This window comes from Piliocolobus tephrosceles, chromosome 5 (assembly GCF_002776525.5).
Source record: "Piliocolobus tephrosceles isolate RC106 chromosome 5, ASM277652v3, whole genome shotgun sequence".
Taxonomy (NCBI): domain Eukaryota; kingdom Metazoa; phylum Chordata; class Mammalia; order Primates; family Cercopithecidae; genus Piliocolobus; species Piliocolobus tephrosceles.
In genome coordinates, this window is record NC_045438.1 from 129,293,676 (window position 1) to 129,318,073 (window position 24,398).

The 24,398-nt window shown below is 44.9% G+C and overlaps 1 protein-coding gene across 2 annotated transcripts in view; it reads left to right on the forward strand.

Moving 5' to 3' along the window:
* The first annotated feature begins 2,334 nt into the window (after positions 1-2,334).
* LOC113219905 (kinesin-like protein KIF6) overlaps positions 2,335-24,398 on the forward strand; it is a 95,507-nt gene continuing 73,443 nt past the window's right edge. Inside the window, exons 1-2 of one of the 2 annotated variants that reach the window (XM_026448106.2) lie at positions 2,335-2,672; positions 13,726-13,781. In XM_026448106.2, coding sequence (XP_026303891.1) covers positions 2,566-2,672; positions 13,726-13,781 — 163 coding nt within the window. In that variant the 5' untranslated portion in view covers positions 2,335-2,565. The remainder of the gene's footprint in view (positions 2,673-13,725; positions 13,782-24,398) is intronic. The other variant, XM_026448107.1, reaches the window with a different exon arrangement.

The window sequence follows — 24,398 nt, forward strand, 5'->3', positions numbered from 1 at the left end:
TTTGCCTTCCAGCTACACTTCAGCCACCTCACCTTGGCCTCCCTGAGTGGACATTTGGGAAACCAGCTGACAAGATTATAGCCATCATTCTGATGTCCTTCACCTGTGGTCACCACAATCAACTCACTCCAACTCCAGAATACTTTGTCCATGATAGAAGGAAAATCAATGTTATGTTTCTGATGATAAGCCCTTGGCACTTCAGGACCCCTAAGTGCCTTTTAAGTCATCAGGAGTATTAAATCCTTCCAGTGTAACTTTCCCATAATGTGTACTTTATTCATTTTCAGTCTTTGAAAGTTGGCAATGCATGTAGAATATGTTATGCTGCTGGCCCCGAATTTCTTAATAGGTCCTTCAAGACTGTGTACACAATAATCCCAAACTTCCTGCGCTTGTCTCCTCTGTGCCCTCCATGTCCTTTCCGCTCCCACCGCCCAGGCCCCAGTGCACCTCAGGGAAGGTGCGTTTCATGTTGTTTTGTGTTTTCACATTGTCATTTACTTTTGTGTTTTTGGTTGTTGGAAATATAGTTAGTCCCAGTGGGTTGCTCAGTGCCTTGTAAGTTCTCCCAGGAGTGGATGCCGCCACAGTGCCACGGGCTCTGGCATGGTCCTTGCCACCCAGCTGTCAGTTCACACTGTCAACTCTGCAGAGAAAGCAGAGCCTGAGAGGGAAGAGGCTGTGAACCTTCTTCCCTGCAGCTTTTTGAGCAGCCTTTCACTCCCCACCCCCACACCCCTTTCACCCACCACCCCCACACCTCTGTTGGTGGAAGCCTGCTCATCAGCTCCCCTGCGGGAGGCAATTTGGGGATTCCACAAGCAGGTTCCAGTGTGGTCTCTGTGGAGCTTTTCTCTTCCCTAACTCCAGTCCAAAGTCTCATGCCTTCTACCGTCTGTTATTATTTTATTATGTAGCAAAAGGCATGCACTGTTAGAACTGGGTGCAGGCCCGGACAGGGGAGAGGTATGGAATTAATCCGCTGGCTCCTGATGGGCTCTGCTGGGGAAACGTGCCCCTCAATGGCTCTCATGCACCAGGGATCATCTTTCCTCATCTTGCATAAGCAGATTCCCAGGCCTACTCAATTCTAGAGTGTGCAAGGCAGATGTGGAGACAAAGCTGAGTCGTCCCCATTTGTTTCTGATCGGAAAAGGGCGGGGTGTCTTTGTGTGCCTCACCATTTAGATATTCTTCACGGTGCTATTTTTATCAACAGTAATCATTAAATTGGTGTCAGATGGGCTAGTCCAGTTACTCACCCTTAGGATGGATGATGGGACTCAGAGAGTTTTTTCCAGGCAAGAGGAGATGTGATATGTGGCCCATATGAAAGCCTGTGCGGAACGCTTGGCCTCAGGGTAAGTCTCGCTAACCCCGGACTGTGTTCCCACAGCAACAAGAGCAAGGCTCAGCACCACCCAGCTTCATTCTCAACCTGATTCGTTTAACAGATGTATGCTGAGCACCTTCTAAATGCCAGACATTGAACAAGACACAAGGATTCACAAAACAAACAAACAAAAAACTATTATCTCTACCCCCTGAGAAACTTACATTTCACCAGAAAGGATTGTCATGTGAAGTGACAGTGTCCACCACTGGGCTGTGGGTGTTATAGGTGTATTGTTAAGGAACATGGTGGAAAGAGGGTTTGTTCTGCCTGGGCTTTGACAAAAGCTCCACAGAGATAGAGTCACTGGAGGAAAACGTGGGAAAAGGCCTCCCAAGCAAAGGAACCAAGGGTGGAAGCATTTTAAAAAATGGCACTGTAGATGCATCCAAAATCCAGCGGTGAATTCAGCTCTCACTGAGGGGTCCCAGGCACACATCTGCACTGACCCTCATTCCGGGAGGTGGTGAGGAGAGCCTGGTCCTGGCTGTACTGACTGTGGCTCCAGAAGTTAAACTCTGAACAGCGCCCAGCAGTGAGGGTTGGCTTTTGTTGGCAAAGGCGATACAGGATATTGAAGTTAGAGATGACCTAGGGACCCCTGCCATGGCCAGCTCATGGGTCTTGTGATTGAGAACCTAACTCCTGAAGAAAAGCGGAGACCCCCTCACTAACCACAGGAAACAAGAATGAATTGTTACACGGAGACTAAGAGCAGAATTTTCTAGATGCTATCTTTCAGTTTGGATTATAATTCCTTTAACTAAATGCCTGGAAATTTAACAGAAAAACAAAATAGGGCATACCAGGGAGAAATGTGGCACTGAACGATGGCAAGAAAATACATTTGCAGACGTCCTCGGCAATCCAGGGCTTGGCGTTCTGGTTTTCATTTCCTCCGAGCAGGCAGGCGTTCCAAACCCCGCCCCCCACGAGTCACATGGCTGTGCAGGCACAGTCCTGCGGGGTGCAGCGGGTGGCACTGGAAGGGCCTCCTAGGCGGGTTGGTGGCCAGCTGGAAGAGCCTGGGGCCACCTGTCTGGTCAGAGCCTCTCTGCTGTGGGCCTCTTGGAGCCAGGGCTGGTTTTGTGGTCTGACTAAAGTGACAATGAAATTAATAGGATCCTGATGCCGTGACTGAGGCCATTTCCCTGTGTCTCCAAACAGGAATGAGAGAGGAAATGTCATTAGGACGCCAGGAGGCTTTTGAAATCTTCAAGAGGGACCACGCTGACAGCGTTACCATCGATGACAACAAACAGATTCTGAAACAGAGGTAAGGCTGTCTCAGGGAGCAACTGGTCCTCCGAGGCTCAGCCAGGCCAGCCTAGAGGAGATTTGCTTACTCTGTCCTTCCTAATCTGCCCAACTCAACTATTACAAGAAAGTTTATTCAGTTTCACATTTAATTATATCCAGCCTGGTACAATTCTCCTTCATGTGTGAGCCTCACTGTCCCAGTACTATTGGGGTAAGCAAATTTAAGGCAGGGTCTGTTACTGACAGTATCAACGTGATTTACAATTCTCACATCATACAGTCATTCTCATAAGCCTGTACTCTGTCCATGTCTTACTGTTCCAAAGGAGAGGGAAAAAAATCTATGGACCAAATTATATTCTTAGAACTGCAGGCACTCCAGCTGTTCTGGAGAGCAGTCCTGTCTTAGTCAAAGAAAATATGTGCACATCTTGTGGCCCAGAGACCTTTGGTGCCTTCTCCAGGCTAAAATCAGAACAGACAGGATTATCTGCTGACATGTTGTCAGACAGGGCTATGTTCTGGACCCCTTCAAAAGAAGCTTACTTAGAAGTATATAATTTATTTTAGCTAGTCTGTGAGGTATACGCATATCCACAAACTGTAGCAAACAAACTCTATCAGATGTAGGGGTCTAGAGCTCAGAAGAAAAAGTGAACTCTCATATGTCACATGGGACTCTGGATCCTAGCACGCAGTAAATTTTCAAGAACTACTTGATGAATTAAAATGAGATCCGGGTTTGAGAATCATATGACAACTCAGGAAGCCTAAGAAGTAGATGAGCTCTCAGGAGGACATGTGGCAGTGCTGAGGCCTGAAGAGGGGAGCCATAAGGGAAAGGAGTTTGAAGGGAAGGTAGAGGGAAAGGAGGCCATGATGGAGACTGAGAAGAAGCAGAAAGAAGAGGGGGTGAACCAGGAGAAAATAATGTCCTGAGAGCCAAGTCAAGAGGAGAGCCACCTCCAAGAAGAAGCAGACTGTCAATAGTGTCAGATGCAACAGAGAAATAAGCAGGAGGGAACTGGGAAGTGCACAGAGATTTTGCAACTAGAAGGCCATTGGTTGGACTGCCAGGCATGGAGGAGTGAGTGAGAAGAAATGTCATTGTATTTAAAAAGTTGGTGATAGATGAAAAACATTTTTTTTTTTTTTTTTTTGAGACGGAGTCTTTCTCTGTTGCCCAGCCTGGAGTGCAGTGGTGTGATCTTGGCTCACTGCAACCTCCACCTCCCGGGTTCAAGTGATTCTCCTGCCTCAGCCTCCTGAGTAGCTGGGACTACGGGACCTACCACCATGCCCGGCTAATTTTTTGTAGTTTTAGTAGAGACAGGGTTTCACCATGTTAGCCAGGATGGTCTTGATCTGCTGACCTCGTGATCCGCCCACCTTGGCCTCCCAAAGTGCTGGTATTACAGGCATGAGCCACTGTGCCTGGCCAAAAAACATTTTTAAAAAGAATAAAGAGAGGTAGCTTAAGTAGAAGGGAAGTTGGTTTCAGGATGGGAAAGAATTGGCTAATATTGTAGACCACAGAATAAGCCAATGGTAAGAGAGAGAGGTAGAGAAACAACAGGAAAAGCTGACACAGCAAGGCTCCTGGAAGACAGGAAGGTAGGGGATAAAAGCTCGGTGGAGGTTAGCCCTGGAAGGGAGCAAGAATGGAAAAACAAATCAAGATGGGGCTGACATTGGCACATTGAGAAAAGGAGAGAGAAAATTAAAGATGACCTCCATTTTCTCTGTGAAAAAGAAGTTGAGGTAGAATAGGAGACTTGAGGGTGATGATGAAGGTTTAACACAGCAGCCACAGGGAATGGGAAAGAAGGTAGACCCGGAAGAAGGAAAAAGAATGGCAAACAGAAAAGCAAACCGCAATGAGGGTCAAAGGCCCAGCCTAGACTATCATCCTGGCTTTTACACTTTACCAGAGGGCAGATCTCAGCTCATTCAGGAATCCAGTGAAGGGAATGGGAGTATATGGTTCTGTATATGGAGGGCAGTCCAGCCCTTCCTAGTCAAAAGAACTACTTGCTTCCCACTGTGACCCAGCAATTCCTCTTCTGGGTATATTTCCCAAGAAGTGCTCATGCAGGTTTATAAGGGGACATACACCAGGCTGCTGTGAGCAACCTTGGCTATTCATGGCCAAGGAGAGTTGGAAACGTGCTGAGTATCCATCACTGGGGAAGTAGACGGGCAGAATAATGCGGATGTCCCATGAAGCAGGATGCAGCAGGTGGGAGTCATGGATTGGATGTATGCATACCAATTAACATAGATCTTAAAAGCTTGGCACTGAGTAAGAGCACATGATTCAGATAAATTACAAATAGATCCACAGAAAGCAAAGAAAAATATGCAAACAAAAAGATATACTTTAGCAAAAAGGTACACTTTATGAGTCCCTGGTATACTTTTTGAGTTCCAGATATACTTTAGCACATTTTACCTGCAAGAATGGGAGCAGGGCATGGGGATAAAAAGGAATTAATAAGTAAATGAATAAAACAAAGGGATAGGGGAGAAAATAAAGCGGATCCAGTGAAGCTGAGGACTGTCTCCCTAGAAAGGGGGACATATGCACATCTGCACAAATTTCAGCCTGTAAATCCAGGGGTTTCACAAGTCTTCTAATGCTTGTCCATGTTGTAAGCCATGAATTTGTAATATGGCCAGTTGGATGTGTTGGGGCAGGATACCTTGTCTGTCTGAAGATAAGCATGTCAAGCTAGCTGCCTCATCCAAAAGACTTCCAAAGAGCCTTCAGCCATGTCTATACGGGAGGCTTCTTAGCTTGCACAAGGGACTCATAACTGGCTTCATATTAAAAGAACCCACAGAGCTTTTAAAAGTTACCGAAGCCTGGCCCTGACTCCCCAGATATTCTGATTAAATTAGGTGCAAGCTGAGCATCTCTTTTTAAAAAGCAGATTCCAGTAGCAAGTAGGTTTGCAAACCACTGGCTTAGACAATGTCCAGAAACCATGAGATCCAGAATCTCTAAGGTAAGATCCCTCAAACCCTACAGGTTAAAAAAAATTACCAAGTGATTCTTACACATGCTCAAGTCGAAGAACCACTGACTTAGGGAGAACATAGCACTTCATCTTTCTTATTCTAAAGCTGGCATTGTTTCTGGTTCTGGTTTGTAACCTGAGTTTAGGTCTATTTTCAGCAGGGATTTGGGTCTGGGGTGAGTGGGATGAGGATGTTGTGGTCTTCCAAAGCCTTCTAATATAGAGCTCACTTAACTCCGTACAGTACAGTTCTGACAACCCACACGACAAATGTGCTTTTGAGTTTAAACATACCTAAGGTGTGCAGGATGGGCTGGCAATACCGATGATCCCATCTTCCTTGTGGCCATAGTGCAAGGGAACTAATAAAACTCACACAAGCTTTCCTCTGAAAAGAGGTTTTCCCAGCAGTAAATCCGTCTTTTTAAATCACATGAAAAGTCAGGAGACCGGCCCATATTTTTTAAAAAATTTCTATATCTGTTTAATGTTCCTGTAATACTAACCATTAAAGGACTATTTGGTATAGGGGATGTAACACAGAACCTACCCCTTTCTTAGGATTGGAGCTGTTATTTGCATTGATGGAGAGTAATGAATTATTAGATATTACATGTTCCTAACTGCTTAAGGAAGAGGAATAAGAAAAATGTTCTTGTATGAAAACAAATAACTGCAGAAGCAGAGTTTCAAAAACAGACATCAAAGGAGGGCCTCACAGACGCTCATAGGGCCACTTCCATGCCACCCTTACTTTAGGAAATGCTCTTCCAGTAACCCAGGCCCCTTCCACACATTTGCTCCCAGTCCCTCTAGTGACAGGAAGGACTCATGTGGCCCAACTGTGAGAAGATGGGCAGTTCTGGGAATACAGACACAGACTGGAGGGGGTTGACTCAGGGTGAAATTCAGTTATGGCTTCCTGCCTCATCTCTAAGCCTCGGCTTCCTAATAGACCTCAGCAACCAGGACCCACCAGCCTGGACTCCCATTTCACCCCAAACTTCTCATGTCAGACTAATTCTGTGGTCTGACCGTGCTGTTGGGACATTATGTTGGCAAAGTGCCACTAATTAGGGGCTGGAACTAATTGCCACCACGCAAAAGCCTTGAATGGGTTCAGCCTCTGTACCCCATAGCAAGTAGGTTCTAAGCACAAATGCAGGGATTATTGGTAACCCACAATCTCTTCTGACTCTCTCAGCCCCACCCCAGAGTATAAGAATTGATTTAGATTTGCAGGAGGGGACAGTGACTGTTTCCTCTATCCCCTTCATTCCATGTTACTTTTTTTTGGAGAGACAGAGTCTCACTCTGTCACCCAGGCTGGAATGCAGTGGTGTGATCAAGGCTTACTGCAGCCTCAACCTCCTGGATTCAACTGATCCTCCTGCCTCAGCCTCCTGAGTAGCTGGGACTACAGATGCATGCCACCACGCCTGACCAATTTTACTTTTTGTAGAGATAAGGTCCCTCTATGTTGCCAAAGGTGGTCTCAAACTCCTGGGCTCAAATGATCCTCCTCCCTCCCTGGGCCTCCCAAAGTGCTGGGATTACAGGTGTAAGCCAATGTACTCAGCCCCATGTTACTTAATAGAAAGGTTTTTCTTCCCCTTTTTCCTGCACCCTTTGCTGCTGTCACAGGGAATCTCTAGCATCTCTAAGCTCTGGTCCCCAGTCTGAGGAAGTTGTGCTGCCTGTCTGTGACAAGAGAAATAAGATGTTGGCACATGAATAGGATGTTCGCCCTTTGGTGAACTAGAGCATGTGAGCCAATTCTTAAGCCGGATTTTTCAGCAGAGGACAATTGCAATTCACAATCACTACATTTTCCAGTCATAACTCATCCGTATAGTATACAATAATGTGAAGAGAGGCTGGAAACTCCATGCTTGGCAAATACCAGTGCCCAGGCTCTGCAAGCTAACTTTCTTTTGTGGCAGATTTTCATACAAGCTGAATCCATCAGTCTCAGAGTACCATTCAATAACAGAAGAAATAAATGGGGAGTTTAACTGCTATTGGAAATGCAGGTGTTGAAAATGTAAACTAAACAAAGCAAAGCACCCCTTCACTCAGTTGGGTCCTTCTGACGTAGAATCGAACAGCCATCTAAAACCAACAGGAAAACCGGACCGAGGGCGGAGAGAAACCATGTGGCACCATCAGGAGGTAACTCCCATGGCGAGGAGGAGTTTCCTGGCCCCCATTAGACTTTCATTTTAACCTTTATGATTTTTCCTTTTTTTCTTCTGTATTTACATCTTTTCTGCTGAACTAAAATGATAAACTCTGAGAGCAGAGATTAGATTAAAATCTTCTCAGCCTTTCCACAATTTTAAAAGCAGTGCTGGCCAAAAAAAAAAAAAAAAACAGGTACCCAAAAAACACTTTTTTTGTTTGTGAATGACAATTTGAAATTGACTTTGAGAAATCTTGGCAGCCAAGAAAATGGCTGGAGAGGACTTACAGCTTCCGAGAAGCAGGAGGGTGCAGCAGGCTTCTAGAGAGTCAGAGGAGGAGCTGATCAATTGGAGGCGAGAGAGGGAGGCCATCGCCAGAGAGATGAAACAGAAAAGGAATACTGGCATGTTTTAAAAAGCACAAGGGGAACAAAGGGTGGATCTTCATCACAGTAAAGTGGAGGCAGCCAGGGTACAAGGTACAAGTTTATGGAGGAAAAAAATGGCAAAATATAGGTCCAGTCTTCTGTCCTCCTCTCTGACAGGGAAGGGTATTGGATGTTCACGCTATGAAAAAGTAACATATTAAGTTAGTTGTTCTAGACAAGAAAAGTAGGAAAGATATTGTAGGAGCCCTTTGCCCTCAAACACATATTTGTCCACCATCCTCAGGAAGCAATCTCAACTGGCATGACAGGGCATCTGGGTGCAGAGGCTCATGGGGACTGAGTGGCTGATGAACATCAGCCCGTCTCTTTGGCCCATGGGTAAAAGCAGCCACTGCCCATGATCCCTAGTGAATGGTGTGTGGGGCAGAGCCAGCTGCTTCCCCAGTCATGATGAGTATCTCTGCCAGACACACCCCATAGCAGGATGGGACTCTTTCTGGAACTGGTCTTGGAAGTTAACATCAGATTCTCCCTCAATTCCCCCATCCTTTTTATTCCCATTGAAGATGAGACACTCAGCAACCATCTCGAGTGTCCTTGACCATTGACTTGCAGAGATCCCTTCTAATCCTTTGGTTTGCTGAGACAAACTATTGTCTGTGGTTACTGCTTCCAACACACATTCCCACCTCACAGTCCATCACATTCCCTACTGGGGGTTCCTACACTGCCAGGCCATGGTCATAATGAATTTATGACACACAAAACACATTTGCATGCATGCTCTTTCCACATCAACCCAGCCCTGACAGGCATCTCTTTCTAATCCTGGAAATGAAGAGCCTGAGACCCAGCTGCTAAGAGGTGAGGCAGGCATTTGGTCCTACTCTGACTTCCAATTCAGTGCTCTTCACTTGCACGCATTGCCTTTGCACACACACTTGCTCGCATGCTTATCTTCTTTTAGTCTACAAATATTTATGGAATGCTTACCAGGTAAAATCCACTGTTCTAAGCCCCAGAGATAAGAGCGAATTAAGCAGACGTGGTTGCTGTCCTCATGGAGCTTACCGTATTGAAATGAAAACAAACAAGTAAACAGGCAGTTCACATATAGTATGCCGTCTGCCTACGATGGCAGAAGTGCAGGGTGCTGGGGGGCACCTGAGGGTGTCACGCATTGTAGACCTGCACAGTCCTGGAGAGCTATCCAGAGGAGGAGACATCACTGTGGAAACTGAGGGGTTAGGCAGAAATTAGCCAGGGGAAAAGACAGGCCCCAAGTAATGGGGACGTCCCCAAGATGAGAGACAGTGTGACACTTGATGAAACTGAGATTCAGGCCAGCCTGGGAAGGTTGTGGGAGATGAAAAGAAGAAGCTGGAGAAGGCAGCAGGAGCCAGAGCATGAAGAGTCTACTTCACTCTGTTAGGGAATTTGGACTTTCTCCCGAGGTCACTGGGAAGCACTGGGGAGTTTTGAGCAGGGGAGTAACAGGACCAGGTTTGCATTAAGAAGAATCACTTAGGCTAAAGTGTGGGGACTAGCCTGCGGACAGGCAGTGCAAATGCAGGGGAAGGAGCAAGCAGTGGCTGCAATAATCTGGGAGAGAGATGATAGCATTCTGCTCTCAGGCAGTTGGAGCTAACTGGAATGCTCTGATAGACATCGAGGATGGAGAATGGCTGAAACTCCAGGATTGAGGGAAGGCGCTAACAGAGAAAGGGGCAAAGGGTGGCATGCAGGTTACTGACATGAGCCATCCGTAAGTGATGACGCCATGCATTGAGACAGGAACAACAGGAAGAACAGGGGAGGTGTTCAGGGCAGGTGATTAGTTCTTTTTGGGTACAGTCGATTTTAATTATCTTCAAGGTATCAAACAGGCTGTTGGATACCTGAGTCAGGAACTAAAGCAGGGCTGAGAGGAAATTTGAGAGATGTCAGTTGAGATAGCCAAGGACACACTGGCATAAAGGGAATGCCTATAGGGAGTAGGGAAAGTGAGGAGTGGGCCTAGGACAAAATCCTGTGGATTATCAACATTCAAGGAACAGGCTGCAGAACATGTCAGCAAAGGAGACTGAAAAGGAGGTGCCAGAGAGAGGGGGAAAAAGACAGAAGAGCCAGGGCTCTTGGAAGCCAATGACTGAGCATTTCCCCAGGGTCTGTGAGTACCTGCCTGGCACCCAGTGGGAGCCATAGAGGAGGAGGCTGGATGTTACGGGAAGCCAGGCTAGTAGAACACCAGAGCATTGCATTCCTTCTCCCTTCCAAGCCTAGCCCCTGCCCCTGCACAGGATTTTGTGTGCAGGTGACACAGCAGCCTGCCTGCATCCACACTGGAACTGCACCCAGCTACCTTCCATTCCCCAAAGTCAGCCACACAACTAATGATGCCCTAATAGGAATGCTTTGGCACCAGTAGAAAGAAACCCTCGGGCGGTCGTCAGTGGTCCTGGCTGAGTTACACAACCTCCCTGCCCCTCCTCAAGGTGCAGCCTCATCAGCATAGGCCACATCTCCTCAGCAGTGAGCAGCACCTTAGGATATTGTACAGGGGTGCAATGTCCCCTTGGCCAGAAGTTGGCTTCCGGCCATCTCATGGATGAGGATGTGCTTTTAGAAAATCAGGAGGCAGGCAACTCCCCCTGGTGAAGTTTAGGTGAGCAGAATTCAGACAGAAGGGCAGGAGGAAAGGGAGCAAGGGAGGAGGGAAGGAGACTGGGGCTGGCTGGAGAGGTGTGGAGGTGCAGGTGGGCCAGGAAGAACATGGCAGCACTGATGGGGTCACCCTCTTTCTCGCATCTTTCCTAACCGAGTCCTTAGCCTTCTCATCTCTCCCACCTCCCTTGACACTTGCTCTTTCCCTCTCCACACTCAGGGTTGGGCCTTTCAGAGTTTGTCTTGACAACCAGGGATCAGGAACACATGTGGGTGGGGTGGCCTGGAGTGGTGACAACTTCCAGAGTGACGGGAAAATGGTCTCATGAAGACTGCACAGCCCTCAGACCACACCTCTCCAGTGGGGAAGCCCTTTTTAGCTCAGGACTGGGCTGCAACGGCAAGAGAGGAACAGCTCGTGGCTTTCCCCACAGTTGCTGCCAGCTCTGGAGCAGGGCGGCTCTTTGGAGAGAGCTGACCACAGCACTCAGCGGCTCCCTCTGCCAGGCCCCCCAGACACATCTGGGCACCGCCAAGGCTGGGGAACCCCATCCCAGGTCTGTCAGGGCTTCTCTGGGCAGCACTGCAGTGGAAAGTCCCTCTTCTGCTTGTGTTATCTTCCTTTTCTATCTGTACTCTGGTTTCCTCTAGCATTGGTGTGAATTTCAGCAGTTTTGCACCCTTGCTCTTGTATTTTCCTTATTCCAAAGAGTCTAAAGCTTCTAGAAGTCTATGGAACAGGAAATGGGAGGAATCACTCATTGAGCAACGTGTGACTGTCAGATCCCATAAATCCTAGGTACTGGGGATGGACAGAGCAGGGATGAAATAGTCATAGGCCCTCCCTTGGCAGAGTGGAGAGTTGAAGATGGTCCTCATCTTCTGAATGGCCTGCAGCAAATGTCGCCTTATCCCTGCCCAGCAGCAGAGGCCATGTGAGCCCATAGAGCCCAGCACAGTGACCTGTGCATCGTGTAAATGTCTGAATTGCATCAAGTGGAACTGTACTTCTCCCTGGAAGGTGACAGGCCATCGCTGAGGAGAGGACATACATAATGTGCGATGAGCATGACCAGCCTTAATAAGGAAGCCAGGGGCAGAGTCCCAAGAAGCTAACATTGAGAAAAAGTTTAGTCCCCTTCCCTGAAAACCTCCTGTCTGCAGTCCCAGGCCAAGCAGACAGATTTGGAAAATAGCAATGACATAATTCACACTTCTTTTCCATCCAACACAGAGCAGTCGTGGCACTCTGGCCTTTGCTTATGTTGTTCCCCTGCCTGGAATGCCCTCCTCTGCTCACTTCCTCCAACACAATCCCAGGCAACTAAAGTGTTCGAGGATAAAACAATAGGATATCTGGGATTTGCCGGGATATTAGAGAGTGGGAGGTGAGAAGAGAAGAGGCGGGAGGGGAAATCGTTGAAATAAAACTGGACAATTAATAAAATATGATGCTGGGTATGTTAGGGTTCATTCTAGTATTCTATTTTGTGTATATTTGGAAATTTTCATAATAAAACATTTTCTAAAAACTCCTCTGGATCCACAAAACCCAGGTCATTCCCACAAAACCCAGGTCACTCCCACCTTGTACGTGAAGCTTTCCTGACGGCTCCCCACTCACTCATGGACAGGTCACTCCCTAGTCAAACTCTAATGGCATGACTAGCACCCTCCAAGGCACAGTCGTTTAATTCGGCCATATATTAGGTGCTTGCTTTCATAGGCTTTCAATTGTCTCTTTAACTTCATGGCAGAAAGGAGAGGAGGGAAAGCAACTAACATTTTATGAGAGCCCACTATGTATAGGGACTGAACTACATGTTCTCACTTAGGCCATGTCCTGTCTGTTTCTCTAGCACATAGTTGGCTCATCATGGGTGTCTCATAAACATAGGCCAGAAACATAAAGGAATCACTCACTAAACATTAGCACAACAATCTGGTAGACTAGCATGCAGCCATCAAAGGTAAGCGTCTCATAATATAGGGAAGGACTTCTAAGTGAAAAAAAAAAAAATCAGGGCACAAAATCATATCTGCAGTATGATCCCAACCCTATAAATACTGGCTCTATAAAAGACGGGGTGGATACTTGTATCAAATGTGCTTATTTCTGGGTAGAGGAGTACTTGGGAATTTTTTTCTTGTTTTTATATTTTCAAAATCTGGTTTAATAATGGTATATAACAGGAATCAGCAAATTTCTTTTATAAAGGGCCAGGTCGAAGATATTTTCAGTGCCGTAGGCCGCGCAGTCTCCATCACATCTAGTCGACTCTGTCTTGTAGCATGAAAGCAGCCACGGACAACGCGCCAGTGAATAGGGGTGGCGGTGTTCCAGGACAACTTTATTTACAGAAACAGGCAGCAGGCCGGATTTGTCTCATAACCAGCCATAGTTTTATAACTTCTGATATATTATTTTATAATCAGAAAAAAGTTATTTAGGTATATATTCTTTGGTTATAAGATCCTGGTATCATAATCAATAGAAAACAATACAGAAACCTTACAGCCAGGCTTTATTCTGATATCCTTACATCAAGAAACCATGTAAATTAAAAGCCATAAATGAGAGACTAAGAGAATACAAATGCTGTGCTGGATAGAGTAAAAATTAACAATACCTATAATTAATACCAATTTTCTCTCTATTTTTAAGCCTAATATATTTTACTTATTTAGATTTTTCTTTTGTGTCTTTCAATAGTTTCATCATATATTAGCGGCCTCTCAGAAATCTATTATTTTTAAAATATCATGTAGGATGAACAGAAAAACTACAATTTTCCTTTTTTTTTCCCCTCCAGATTTTCTGAAGCCAAGGCCCTGGGAGAAAGTATAAATGAAGCAAGAAGTAAAATTGGTAAGCAGATGATATTCTGTGAGCCTCTTGCAGAAACCATTTTCCTGGTGAAAATCAGGTCATGATGTGCCTCCAAATGGCCATGAAGCCCAGTTTCAGGAGAGCCCCTGCCAGGGAAGCTGCTTTGAGAGCCTTCCCTAGGAAGTGTGTGATTCCTCCCGCCACCCAGCAGGAAAAGTACTTTCTTTTGTCTAGAACTTGAACTTTTCATCCTCAGACAGACCTGGGCTCCAGCATCCCAATCAGAGGGTTGTGCTTTTCCCTGGTGTTTTTCAGCAGTAGCTCAGCTAATCACAACTTCACGGTTACAGTGAGACGTCATTTTGTATTTCAAGTATGGTGAAACACTCTCATACCTCCCAAAGCTTCTACTTAGCATTTTTGGCAGAGGTACCATATTTTAGCATCATTCAGTAAGCCAGTGGGAGGATAAGAAGCAAAAACAAGCCATCGTGCCTTCCCAGGGTGGAGGCTGCCACAGAGGGGCTCCCCACTTAGGTGAGTACCCCTGCAAAGGTGAAGTTAAGGCAAGAGGCAACTCAGTAAAATGTGTCTCGAATTCTCGTGGGTTTTTTTTGTTGTTGTTGTTGTTCATTTGGGTTTTTCTTGTTTGTTTGTTTTTGTTTTGAGACAGAGTCTCACTCTGTTGCCCAGGCTGGAGTGCAGTGGCGCGATCTCAGCTCCCTGCAACCTCCACCTCCCAGGTTCAAGCAATTCTCCTGCCTCAGCTTCCCATGTAACTGGGACTACAGATGCATGCCATCATGCCCAGCCAATTTTTGTGATTTTAGTAGAGATGGGGTTTTACCACGTTGGCTAGGCTGGTCTCGAACTCCTGACCTCAAGTGATCCACCCACCTCAGCCTCCCAAAGTGCTGGGATGACAGGTGGTGAGCCACCACACCCAGCCTCAAATCCTTTTTAAAGTAAGAGGACAGTGTTTTTTTCATCCCAAACTAAAAGACACCACAGAGACCCATCTCCCAGGCCCAGGGTAGCTTCACAGAGGCGATCCCTGTGCCTCACCTCTGTGCTGGAGAAGGCGGCAGTTCCTAGCTCACAGCTGGCCTGCTGGTCTCTCTTACTACCCCCTTTTCTCCCCCTACAAGTGAGGACCGGACAGAAACCACTGTGAGTGCCCCCTTTAATTTTTCTAACAGAATACAAAAGTCACGATAGCCTCAGTTTGTCTCAATCGGTAAACAGGAGCCCCACAGTCCCCTCTGTGGCCTGAGACAGAAGGGACTTGTGGCCACACCCAACAAGCCACACTCAGAATCCTTGTGTCTCAGGGGTTCTTGACCTAAGGTCCAGGATCTTGATAGGAGAGAAATGCCCCTCTATTTTTACTAACCTCTAACTGAAATTTAGCATCACTTCAATGATGAACCCAGTGGAAGTCACAGAGGCTTTCATGTCACATCACAGAGGGGCAGACGTTGTAAAGTATCTTTTGTGCTCATCAGTACAAAATTACAGTGGTTATTAGACTCACCATTAGATCTTTTTATTTAATACATTGATATAAAAGCACATACAGATTTCTGTATCACAAAAGGTTTTACAATTCTGATAACTATTTCAATCTAATTGGTTTATCTTAAAAGCCTGTGTATTTTACTTTATGTGCCAAATTATTATCCTAAGAGGGGGTCCTGCAAGGTCATCAGACTGCCAGAAGATCGCTGGCACAAAAAAAGATTTCAAACCCCTTTCTTGACCTGGATTCCTGAATATCCTAAAACCGCATGAGAAAAACTGGAAGTTAGGAATGTTTGTATTTTTCTGAAGATAATGTCCATCCATAGCTTATCTGATTCTCAGAGGGTCCAGTCACCCAACCCAATAAGGAAATCGATTCTAGGCTGATCTCCTTCAGGCAGGAAGGCAGACACTCGGCTGAGGGGCAGCCCAGTCCGAGACAGCGGGCAGTGATAGGCTATCAGGCTTGAAGGGGAGAAGGAGGGGAAAGAGGAAGCTGATTTCAGTGGAGCAGGGGCCAATTCGTCAGCATCCTCTTAACCTCAAGGAACTCAGTGGTCTGTTTTCATCCTTGGAGGGACGAGAGAGACCTTTTATAAACTGCTTCTCCCTAAGAAATAATAAAAAGTTTTGCTCTCAAAAAAAATCTTACTCTGTAAACCAAAATAAAACCATTCCAACATTAATGAAATAGACTAATGATGGAAGGCACCAATGGACTATACTAATACACTTAGTTTTTCACTCTGAGTACAATGGAAATAACTACAAATTCCCCATAACTGTGGTGCAATCATGTATGTTGGTGGAGCAAATTTGCCACATTCTGAAGATCAGGCAGGTTGGGAGCTGCCTTAGAAGCTGCACAGGTGTTTCCTTCCCAAGATCCAAGGGCCAACCAAGTGAGGGCTGTCACTGATCTGCCCAGAGAGGAAGTCCGCTTATAATTCATGCTCAAAGGGTCCAGATATGCTAGGAGAAGATCTGGACAAGCCAACTTTTGTTTTTTCCAGAAAATAACAAGTAGAACTCACATCAATATTGAGATTCAAGCTTCCACTGCTACCAAGAACATAGTTAATTAAGTGATGCCTAAAAAGCCAATGCCAGTCTTCACTTTATGCAAATAGCGAAGTAAGACCCATCTCCTGGCCACCTGTCTTTCAAATTGTGCTCTGATCCAAGGGGCCCAGGTGAGTGGGTCATTGAGACTCAGCCGCATTACTGAGTAAGCCCTCACGGTGCTTGACCTCAGGGAGTAGCCTGCCATCACGACATCTCAGACACCAGGTTAGGACTAAAGAGGAGGAAGGTGGAACTTGTACACACATTTAAAATTTCCGAGGCAACGCTGAAGGACACTAGTTTCTGGAAATTTAGGATATGAGTGAGTGCATTTTTCTTAGGGAGAAATGAAATCAGATGGAATTTGCAGGCCCCAAGGAGCCCTTCAGTGAGTCCAGGAGGCAGGAGGCAGGAGCATGGCATGAATTTGCCCTGTCTGCACAGGATGGTGACTCAGCTCCACTCCCAAACTGGGCCACAGCCTGCCTCTGGACCCCGAGGCAAGAGTAAGATGCCGAGAGGCACACATGTAATTGGCCTGCAGAGAAGAAACAAAAGCTGTATTTGTGAACTGCAAACCAGTCAGCCCACATGTTTAAAGTTCAGGTTGCCACTGTCTCCTCAGGTAGTTTGTTTTTTCTCTGACATTGTGATCCACAGCTGCGTCTTGAGCTGCCTTCCTTCTCAAAACTCCCTAAAGGCTATCAATTTAGTAGTGACTGTATAATATCTAATTTTTATATGGCATCATCAGTCAGTCAGAACTTCCATATAATTTCCTTTTCTTAAAAGAAGCCAACCCAACTAGGTAGATAAACTCTTGCTACAAACTCCTTTTTGTCTTTCTCTAGGCGCCATTTACATCAATCCTGATGTTGAAATAAGAAATGGGAGAAGTAACCAATTTAAAATCTCCTTGAAAAATAATGAGTCTGTGTTTCGTCAGAGAGCCATTTTTATTGTATCTACCTGTTCCATATACAAGATCATTAGGCTGCTTTTCTTCACATGGGCTGGGGTTTTGCACACGTTCGTTTACACCCTGCTTCCATCTGTCATGTCTCTAAAAATGCCACTGAGCCCAAACTGGGAAAAGAAGTAGACTGCTTTAGAGGTGGTGGCATAAGCCAGGCATGTTTTTGCTTACTAGAATCCAGGCATTAGGTTTTTTACATCACTGTTCCCCCACTGGCAGCATTGTCTTTGGCAACAAAGGACAATGAATGGCTGTTCACTGGCTTAAGGCCGTCTCCAGACTAGTCCTGAAACAGCTGCCTTGCAGGCAGGTAAAAGAGCCTGACTGACACCTCTTGGCACCTCTTCATCCCTCCACAGACCCCTCCAGGCCTAAATGAAAACTCACATCACAGGAGGCTGCACAGCGGGTTTTCACTAGTGAGGCACTCAGCAATCAATTCAAAAATCACGGGGAATGTAATAGAAGAAGCCGTTAGAGAGAGGCAAAGAAAAAGAAAAAGAAATACTGGAAAAGCTAGCAAAACATTCTGGAAGTTTTTTTCCCCCTACTCCAAATTCAAAGAACCCCCCAACCCACCATTTGACCAATGCCCTGTTAAAAAATGTTTCTCTTGTACATTTGGGATTTGGGAAAATCATTTCTCAGATCTGGGTCTCCGTCGGCAGAATAAACCAGACTGTTTTTGCTATTTGTCAGTTCTGTGCATGTTCTGTACTTAAGCTTCATTGGAGGTTTACTTTTGGACCTACCTCCTGCATGTCTGCTTCTTGTAACTTATCCTGGAGTAAGGAAAAGACAACATCCAGGCTGTTTTGCTAGATTATGATGACCCAGATCAAGTATATCCTTTTGTTACTATTTGTTGCCAGCTCCATACAAGGACAACACCAGCAATAACAGCAGCTTTCAGCATTTATTGAGCACTTCACTCCAGGCTGGGCATATCACAGATTCTAAGAGACACAGTTTTTACACTCTTAGCACCTGTGTTGTCGGGATGCATTTAACCACCCCATTGGGCCTTTTTATTTTTTATTTTTTTTCACATTTAAAAAATCTCTGTATTGGGGATTGGTCTTCTAGTTGACATCGTCTTAGATTCTATGAAATATGGTATTTTCACTGTTTTATAGGTTTTTTTTTTTTTTTGAAATGGAATTTTGCTCTGTCTGGCTGGAGTACAGTGGTGGTGATCTCCGCTCTCTGTAATCTCCGCCTCCCGGGTTCAAGCAATTCTCTGCCTCAGCCTCCCAAGTAGCTGGGATTACAGGTGCACACCACCACACCTGGCTAATTTTTTGTATTTTTAGGAAAGATGGGGTTTCACCATCTTGACCAGGCTGATCTTGAACTCCTGACCTCGTAATCCACCTGCCTCAGCCTCCCAAAGTGTTGGGATTACAGGCGTGAGCCACCGCGCCCGGCCAGATTTTTTTTTTTAATGAGTTGCAGTGAAGTGGCCTTTGTAAGTGGCCAAACTAGAATTTCTGTCCAACTTCAGAACTTTTTAATACTATATATGATCTCCATAAATTCACATTTACCTGACTTTGACATTGTCTTCTGAGTTTAAATTTCTCTCAGTTGTTATTCAGTTTCCCTCATTCTTTGGCCGTTATCCTACATGATATTCCCAACAAAAGGCTCAAACTAGACCCTAGCTCAGGAGCTTCGGGCATTGCCCACCAAAATTAAAAGGCTCTTTGTAGCGTGATTAATGACAGGCCATCTTTGGCACATTGAGGCCCAGTTGTGGGAGTGAGTGGGGCTGAAGTCCAGCCTGCCCTTGCTCTGCATCCCATGCATGCCACTCAGCATTGCATCTGCCCATAGGAAGACACACCTTTTTCTAGTTTGCACAAAGGTCCCCCATGGGCTTGCAGCAGCTCTGGTAGGATTTGGTGTCCCACATGTGTTTCAGCTATCATTTTCAGTGGTTTGGAGAACAGGATGAAAGGGCTGTATTTTCAGGCTGTATACAATTCCAGTTTTCAGGCTGTATACAATTTTTGATGCTTCCAAAAATACAAGAGAATTCAAAGCATAAACGTAGATGTGGTTTAGTAGCAATAGGTATAATGAAATATTTATGCTTATGTACCAAAACCAGCACAAATAAGGACTCGAGAAGGCCTGATTAAGGGCAGTCATAGGAGTCACTGGGGACCAGAAAATAAAAATGTGTTACCATAGAGTAAAAAAAATACTACATTCTCAAAAATAAGAAACATAAAATCCAAGATGTCATCCCTTCCCTCTACCCAGCATTTCCATGTCAACATTATACTGTGTTTCCTCAGTAATTCCAGATCTCCACAAGAATAGAAATCGTTCAGAGAAAAGCAGGTAAAGGGATGATTTAAAAGTTACAAAGTAATTTTTGATTCATTAAATGATTCACCACATTTATTTTCAATAACAAGCTCTGCTAGTGCACTAGAGTATTTAGTCTGATTTTTAAAATTACATTTATCAAAAACTTCAGTTAATTTTTTGTACCCAGTTTGCATTGGTTACAATGTTTGACTCTAAGAACAGAAGGAAATGTGTTGTCTCAGGTAACTGGGGAATCTAAGGAGTACAACTAGCCTCAAATGCATCTCTCTCTCCTCTCTTCTCTCCCTCTTGTCTCAGTTCTGCTTGACTGTGTTGTCTAACAGCCTCTCTCCCCAGGTAGTGGCAAGATGCCCCTGGAAACTCCAAGTTTACATGGTCTTTAGAATTCGTAACTTCAGTGAAAGGGACCTTGCCCAACAACACTGACCAAAGTCACTGGAGGGACAAATGATCGACCTGGCTTAAGTCATGTACCCATCTCTGAACCAATCCCTACATCCAGGGCAATAAAACGCTCTGATTGACTAGGCCTAGATCATGCCCCCACTCCTCAGGCAGGTGCTTAGCCCATCGGCACCACATAAACTGAACAAAATTTTTAAGGACTAGAGCAGGTATCTTTCTCCACAGGAAGAAATGCTAAGCACACAAAAATTATGTTTACTGCAGACCTTACAGAAATTTATCTATGGCCTGAAATAAGAGACATCTGTAAAGCAATGGGTAGTAGTTGTTATGAGAAAAGACAACAGTTAGACTTATTTATCCTGGAAAAAAGAAAGCTGTGAATGGGGAGCTTAAAAATTGGATTTAAGTATAGGTGCCATAATGGAATAAATGCAAAATGGCATGCTCAAAAATCAGGGGTTATAGGAAAATTAAGACTGGGGAAGACCGCTCAGAACCCATGCTGCTTTAACTCTAACAAAACCAATTACAACCCTATTAAAATAATGATATAAATGACATGATAAATTCCTAATACATAAGGAAACACAATCTATTATTAAAACGTCAGATCTGTTTTTTTCCAAAGTAAGGTTATCATGATAGAAGAGGATTTAAGGAGGGGCTGAGGCTGCTGAGAGATGGAGACATGAGCATCACACGCAGAGATGGAGGAGAGCAGCACAATAAGCCCCCCTTAAGAGACAGCACACAGCCACACTGGACCACGAAAAGGAACGTGGAGGGAAGGGTACTGCAGTTCAGTCCTGCATTTCTCCACAGCTTCCTGGGCTCGGCTGTGCCAGCTTACTTTGTATTCCGTTGCTTTAACTTGGTAGTGCAAAATTTTAACATACGAGGAGAAAATCCTATGTGAACAAATGAGATTGTGTATTACACTGACATCACTTCCCTGTTAACCAATTGCATATGAGGTAATTCCTGTTAAAGAAACATGGTTGTAAGAGAACCAACGGTATATTACTTGATGATATACAAAGAGACCGATAAATTATAATTCAGCTTTAAAGAGACTCAAAAAAGGAAGAAATAATTCGAATTGTATTGAAAATTTATTTGATCATGTGAAAGAACATTTTGACAAGAAGGTAATTAAATGAGAGAGATCATGGGACTCTTGAAAAGCAAGACACAAAAGCATCGTTCTGAGATGACTCGGGTATCTAGAGATGAAAAGAGCAAAGATGACTCATTAAGGTCTCTCTGTAACAGTTCAGGTGTCGCTGAAACTGCAAAATATTCCAAGACATGAAGTTAGCTGAGTAACAACCCATAACCAGTATGACTGATATCTTCATGAAATTGAATGTTTTGCTGTCAAAGTTTAGAGATCAAACAAAAAAAAAAATGATTTGAAGCAAGTTGGAGGGCTGTAGTGTACATTCACTAGCAAGATTGAACACTGATAATTACCATATAGAGAGAAGGAAGCAATGATTTGGTTGTAATGCCACCAAAAAGAGATAGATGGCTACCTCCCAAGAGTCCTGACAGAGTAGTCTTACCTTAGTGAGTGAACCAAGGTCCGAGACCTGGCTAGGAGGACGGAGGAAGGCTGACCCATGCCAGTCGAATGGACTGCAAATCAGAGAGGCAATTTATGTATTTACCATGGTGGATGTTCTTTTATAGATAGGAACTCTCAAACCACCTCTATCCACAGCACCTCCTCTCAGGAAACAAGCTAGATTAGTTGTTGAAAGGCTGATAAGTGGGCCTCTCCAAGTGCAAAGGGAATGAAAACAAAGAGAAGTAAAGAGTTTGGAGAAAGAAGTTCCCATGGTCACAATTAAGCCTCAGAAGGCTTCCATTGCCCACAGCAGTGAACATTCCTGCAGCAGTGATAGGCCTTGGTCCAGTCCCTGCCTTCTCTGGACAGTGCTCATTCACCATTGCCAACCTGACTCATCTGTTCTCCAGCCTGACCAGCCTCCTTCTGCACACAATACCTCTTTCACCAGACACGATAAAGCACCATTTGTGAGGCTTCTTCTTACTAAACCATAATTATATCCCACTCCTACCTCTCCCGGATGAACCGCAAGTCACTTTGCATAGGATTTGGGGTCACAGAAGCAATCACTTCTAGTTTGGCTGTTTTGATTTTAGAAATATAAACCTGATTGAGCTAGCTCAGGGTTAGGTTACATGCATGGTGATGACAAGAATCTCATTAAGATATAATCATAAGATCTGAGGCCCCTCCAATCTGTAATAGGAGCTGGAACCAGGACCTGGAGAGCCAAGAGGACCCAGGGTGGCCTTAGAGCCCAGCGCTCTGCCTCCATGCCTCCCTCAGTGCCTCTGGCTCCCTCTGTGTCTGTCTGCTCTTGTAACTGGCTGGCCCTGCTGACCATAGTCCCGCTTCCTCATGGCTTTGGTCTTCCCTGGTCTCAGCCGTACCTGAAAATATCCTTTAATATTCAGTTCCCAAGGCTAATGAGCTAATTATCTGCTTATTTCTTAGCTCAAAGGTATGAGAAAGAGAATTTGACTGGACCAATTTGTGTTTTCTAGGCCTTTAGGACAGTAGCTGCTGGCAGGCTTAAGCATGTGCTGCTTTGGGGTCAGGAACCCACCTCTGGTCCAGGAAACTGTGACCAGGGAGGAAAAGAGGTCTTGCATGTCAGAAAGTGGCCACCTAGGCAGCAAAGGGGAGGAAGCTCTCTCTTTTAAAAAGGGTATGGGTAGGACAGGCACAATGATTGATATCACATATGCTCTTGGTTTTATCTCGGGGAGAGCTGTGTGAAGATTTTTTGCTAGTTCAGCTCTTATTAGGTGACATCAATTCCTTAATTTCCAGGTTCTCAAAGAAGCAACTCACTATTTCCCCTTTGTTTTACCAGTAATAATAGTGACTAGTAAGGAACATTATAATTTACAGTACATTATTATTTTTCATACAGTCAAATCCATTGATCTTTTATGAGTTCCTCCATTGCTTTCATACTTAGAAATGGTCAATGTAATAATAATAATGGTAGGTTGTTCATTGTCAGGGATCTGTTTAATACCTTCCCAAATTTACTTATAGGATTTTTTATATTGTTCAATTTTTCACACTCAACTCATTTAGGATTTATTGTAGAATATGGTATGTAAGCTGAGGCTCCTAAGTTGAATCTTTTTCAAATAACCAATTTTCTCAACGCCTATTTCATTTTAATGAAATACCTTTAAATGACATTTCTTTCCCTTATAGGAGAGTCATTTCAGATTTTCAGAAGGCAGCTGATGCATTCTAAATCTCATCGTAGCAGTAATGTACATTCTTGACATGATAATTTTCATTCAAGTATTTCAAAAATAACTTTGCCAGCAGATATTATCATCTAGATATCAGAATAACCCTGCAGAAAAGTGGCAGCTTTATGTAAACCAGGAAGCTCCTGGACGCAGAGCCACAGGGGCATATCGGTAAGTGGGTGGTCCCTCCAGGCTGAGGCCCTCTGGGCACTCTCTAAAGGGAAGGAGACTCTCTTTAAATGCACCAGCAGGAACTGTGCTCCACTGACTGATTTACCCAGGGCAGAGAGCTGGTAATTTGTTGTTTCACTTCTGAGAAGGAAAAGTGTGTTTTATTGTCTTATATTGATTAGAAGGATGAACACTTACAGCTGGGACAGAGGTGGGGAAGAGGGTTTGGTTAGTGATGCTGAACAGGGAATACCTGCAAAAGCAGAAGTTTTCTGTGTCTCTTGTCAAATACTCTGGAAACACTGATGAGTCCCCCTGCTGAAATCCACCGACAGCCTCCAAAAGCAGAACACACAAAGGTGGGAATAGCCCTCCTCACAACCGCCATTCCACTCAGCATGGAGATGGCCTCAGTTTGGTGCTGGCTTCGTGTGGTAACATGATCCTGTGGACCAGACTGGCTCTCTAACACATAGCCTGCACCAGAACTTATTGAAGTCAGCCTGAAAGTATGCATGAGCAGCTCTACATCAAGCTATTTGTTAAAGCCTAGACCTTCAGAGGAGATAATGAAACACCGCACAGACACTTGTCCATCCTCAGGGACTCAGCACTCACCTTGTGGCAGGTAGATGACTGCTACTGGGCAACACTGAAAAAACAGAGATGCTCCCAAGCACATCTAGGCTATGTCACTGATCAGGCATCTCATGAACCAAAAGCCCCGCCCAGGTAGTTTCGGAGGCAAACTAGTAACAGCAGGACCCTGGCAGCTACCTGAACAAGGCCAAAAGGGTGGCCAGGGACAGGACTACTAGGAGTGCCATGGGGACTTCCCAAAGTCAGGTGTCAGTGCTTGGACAGAG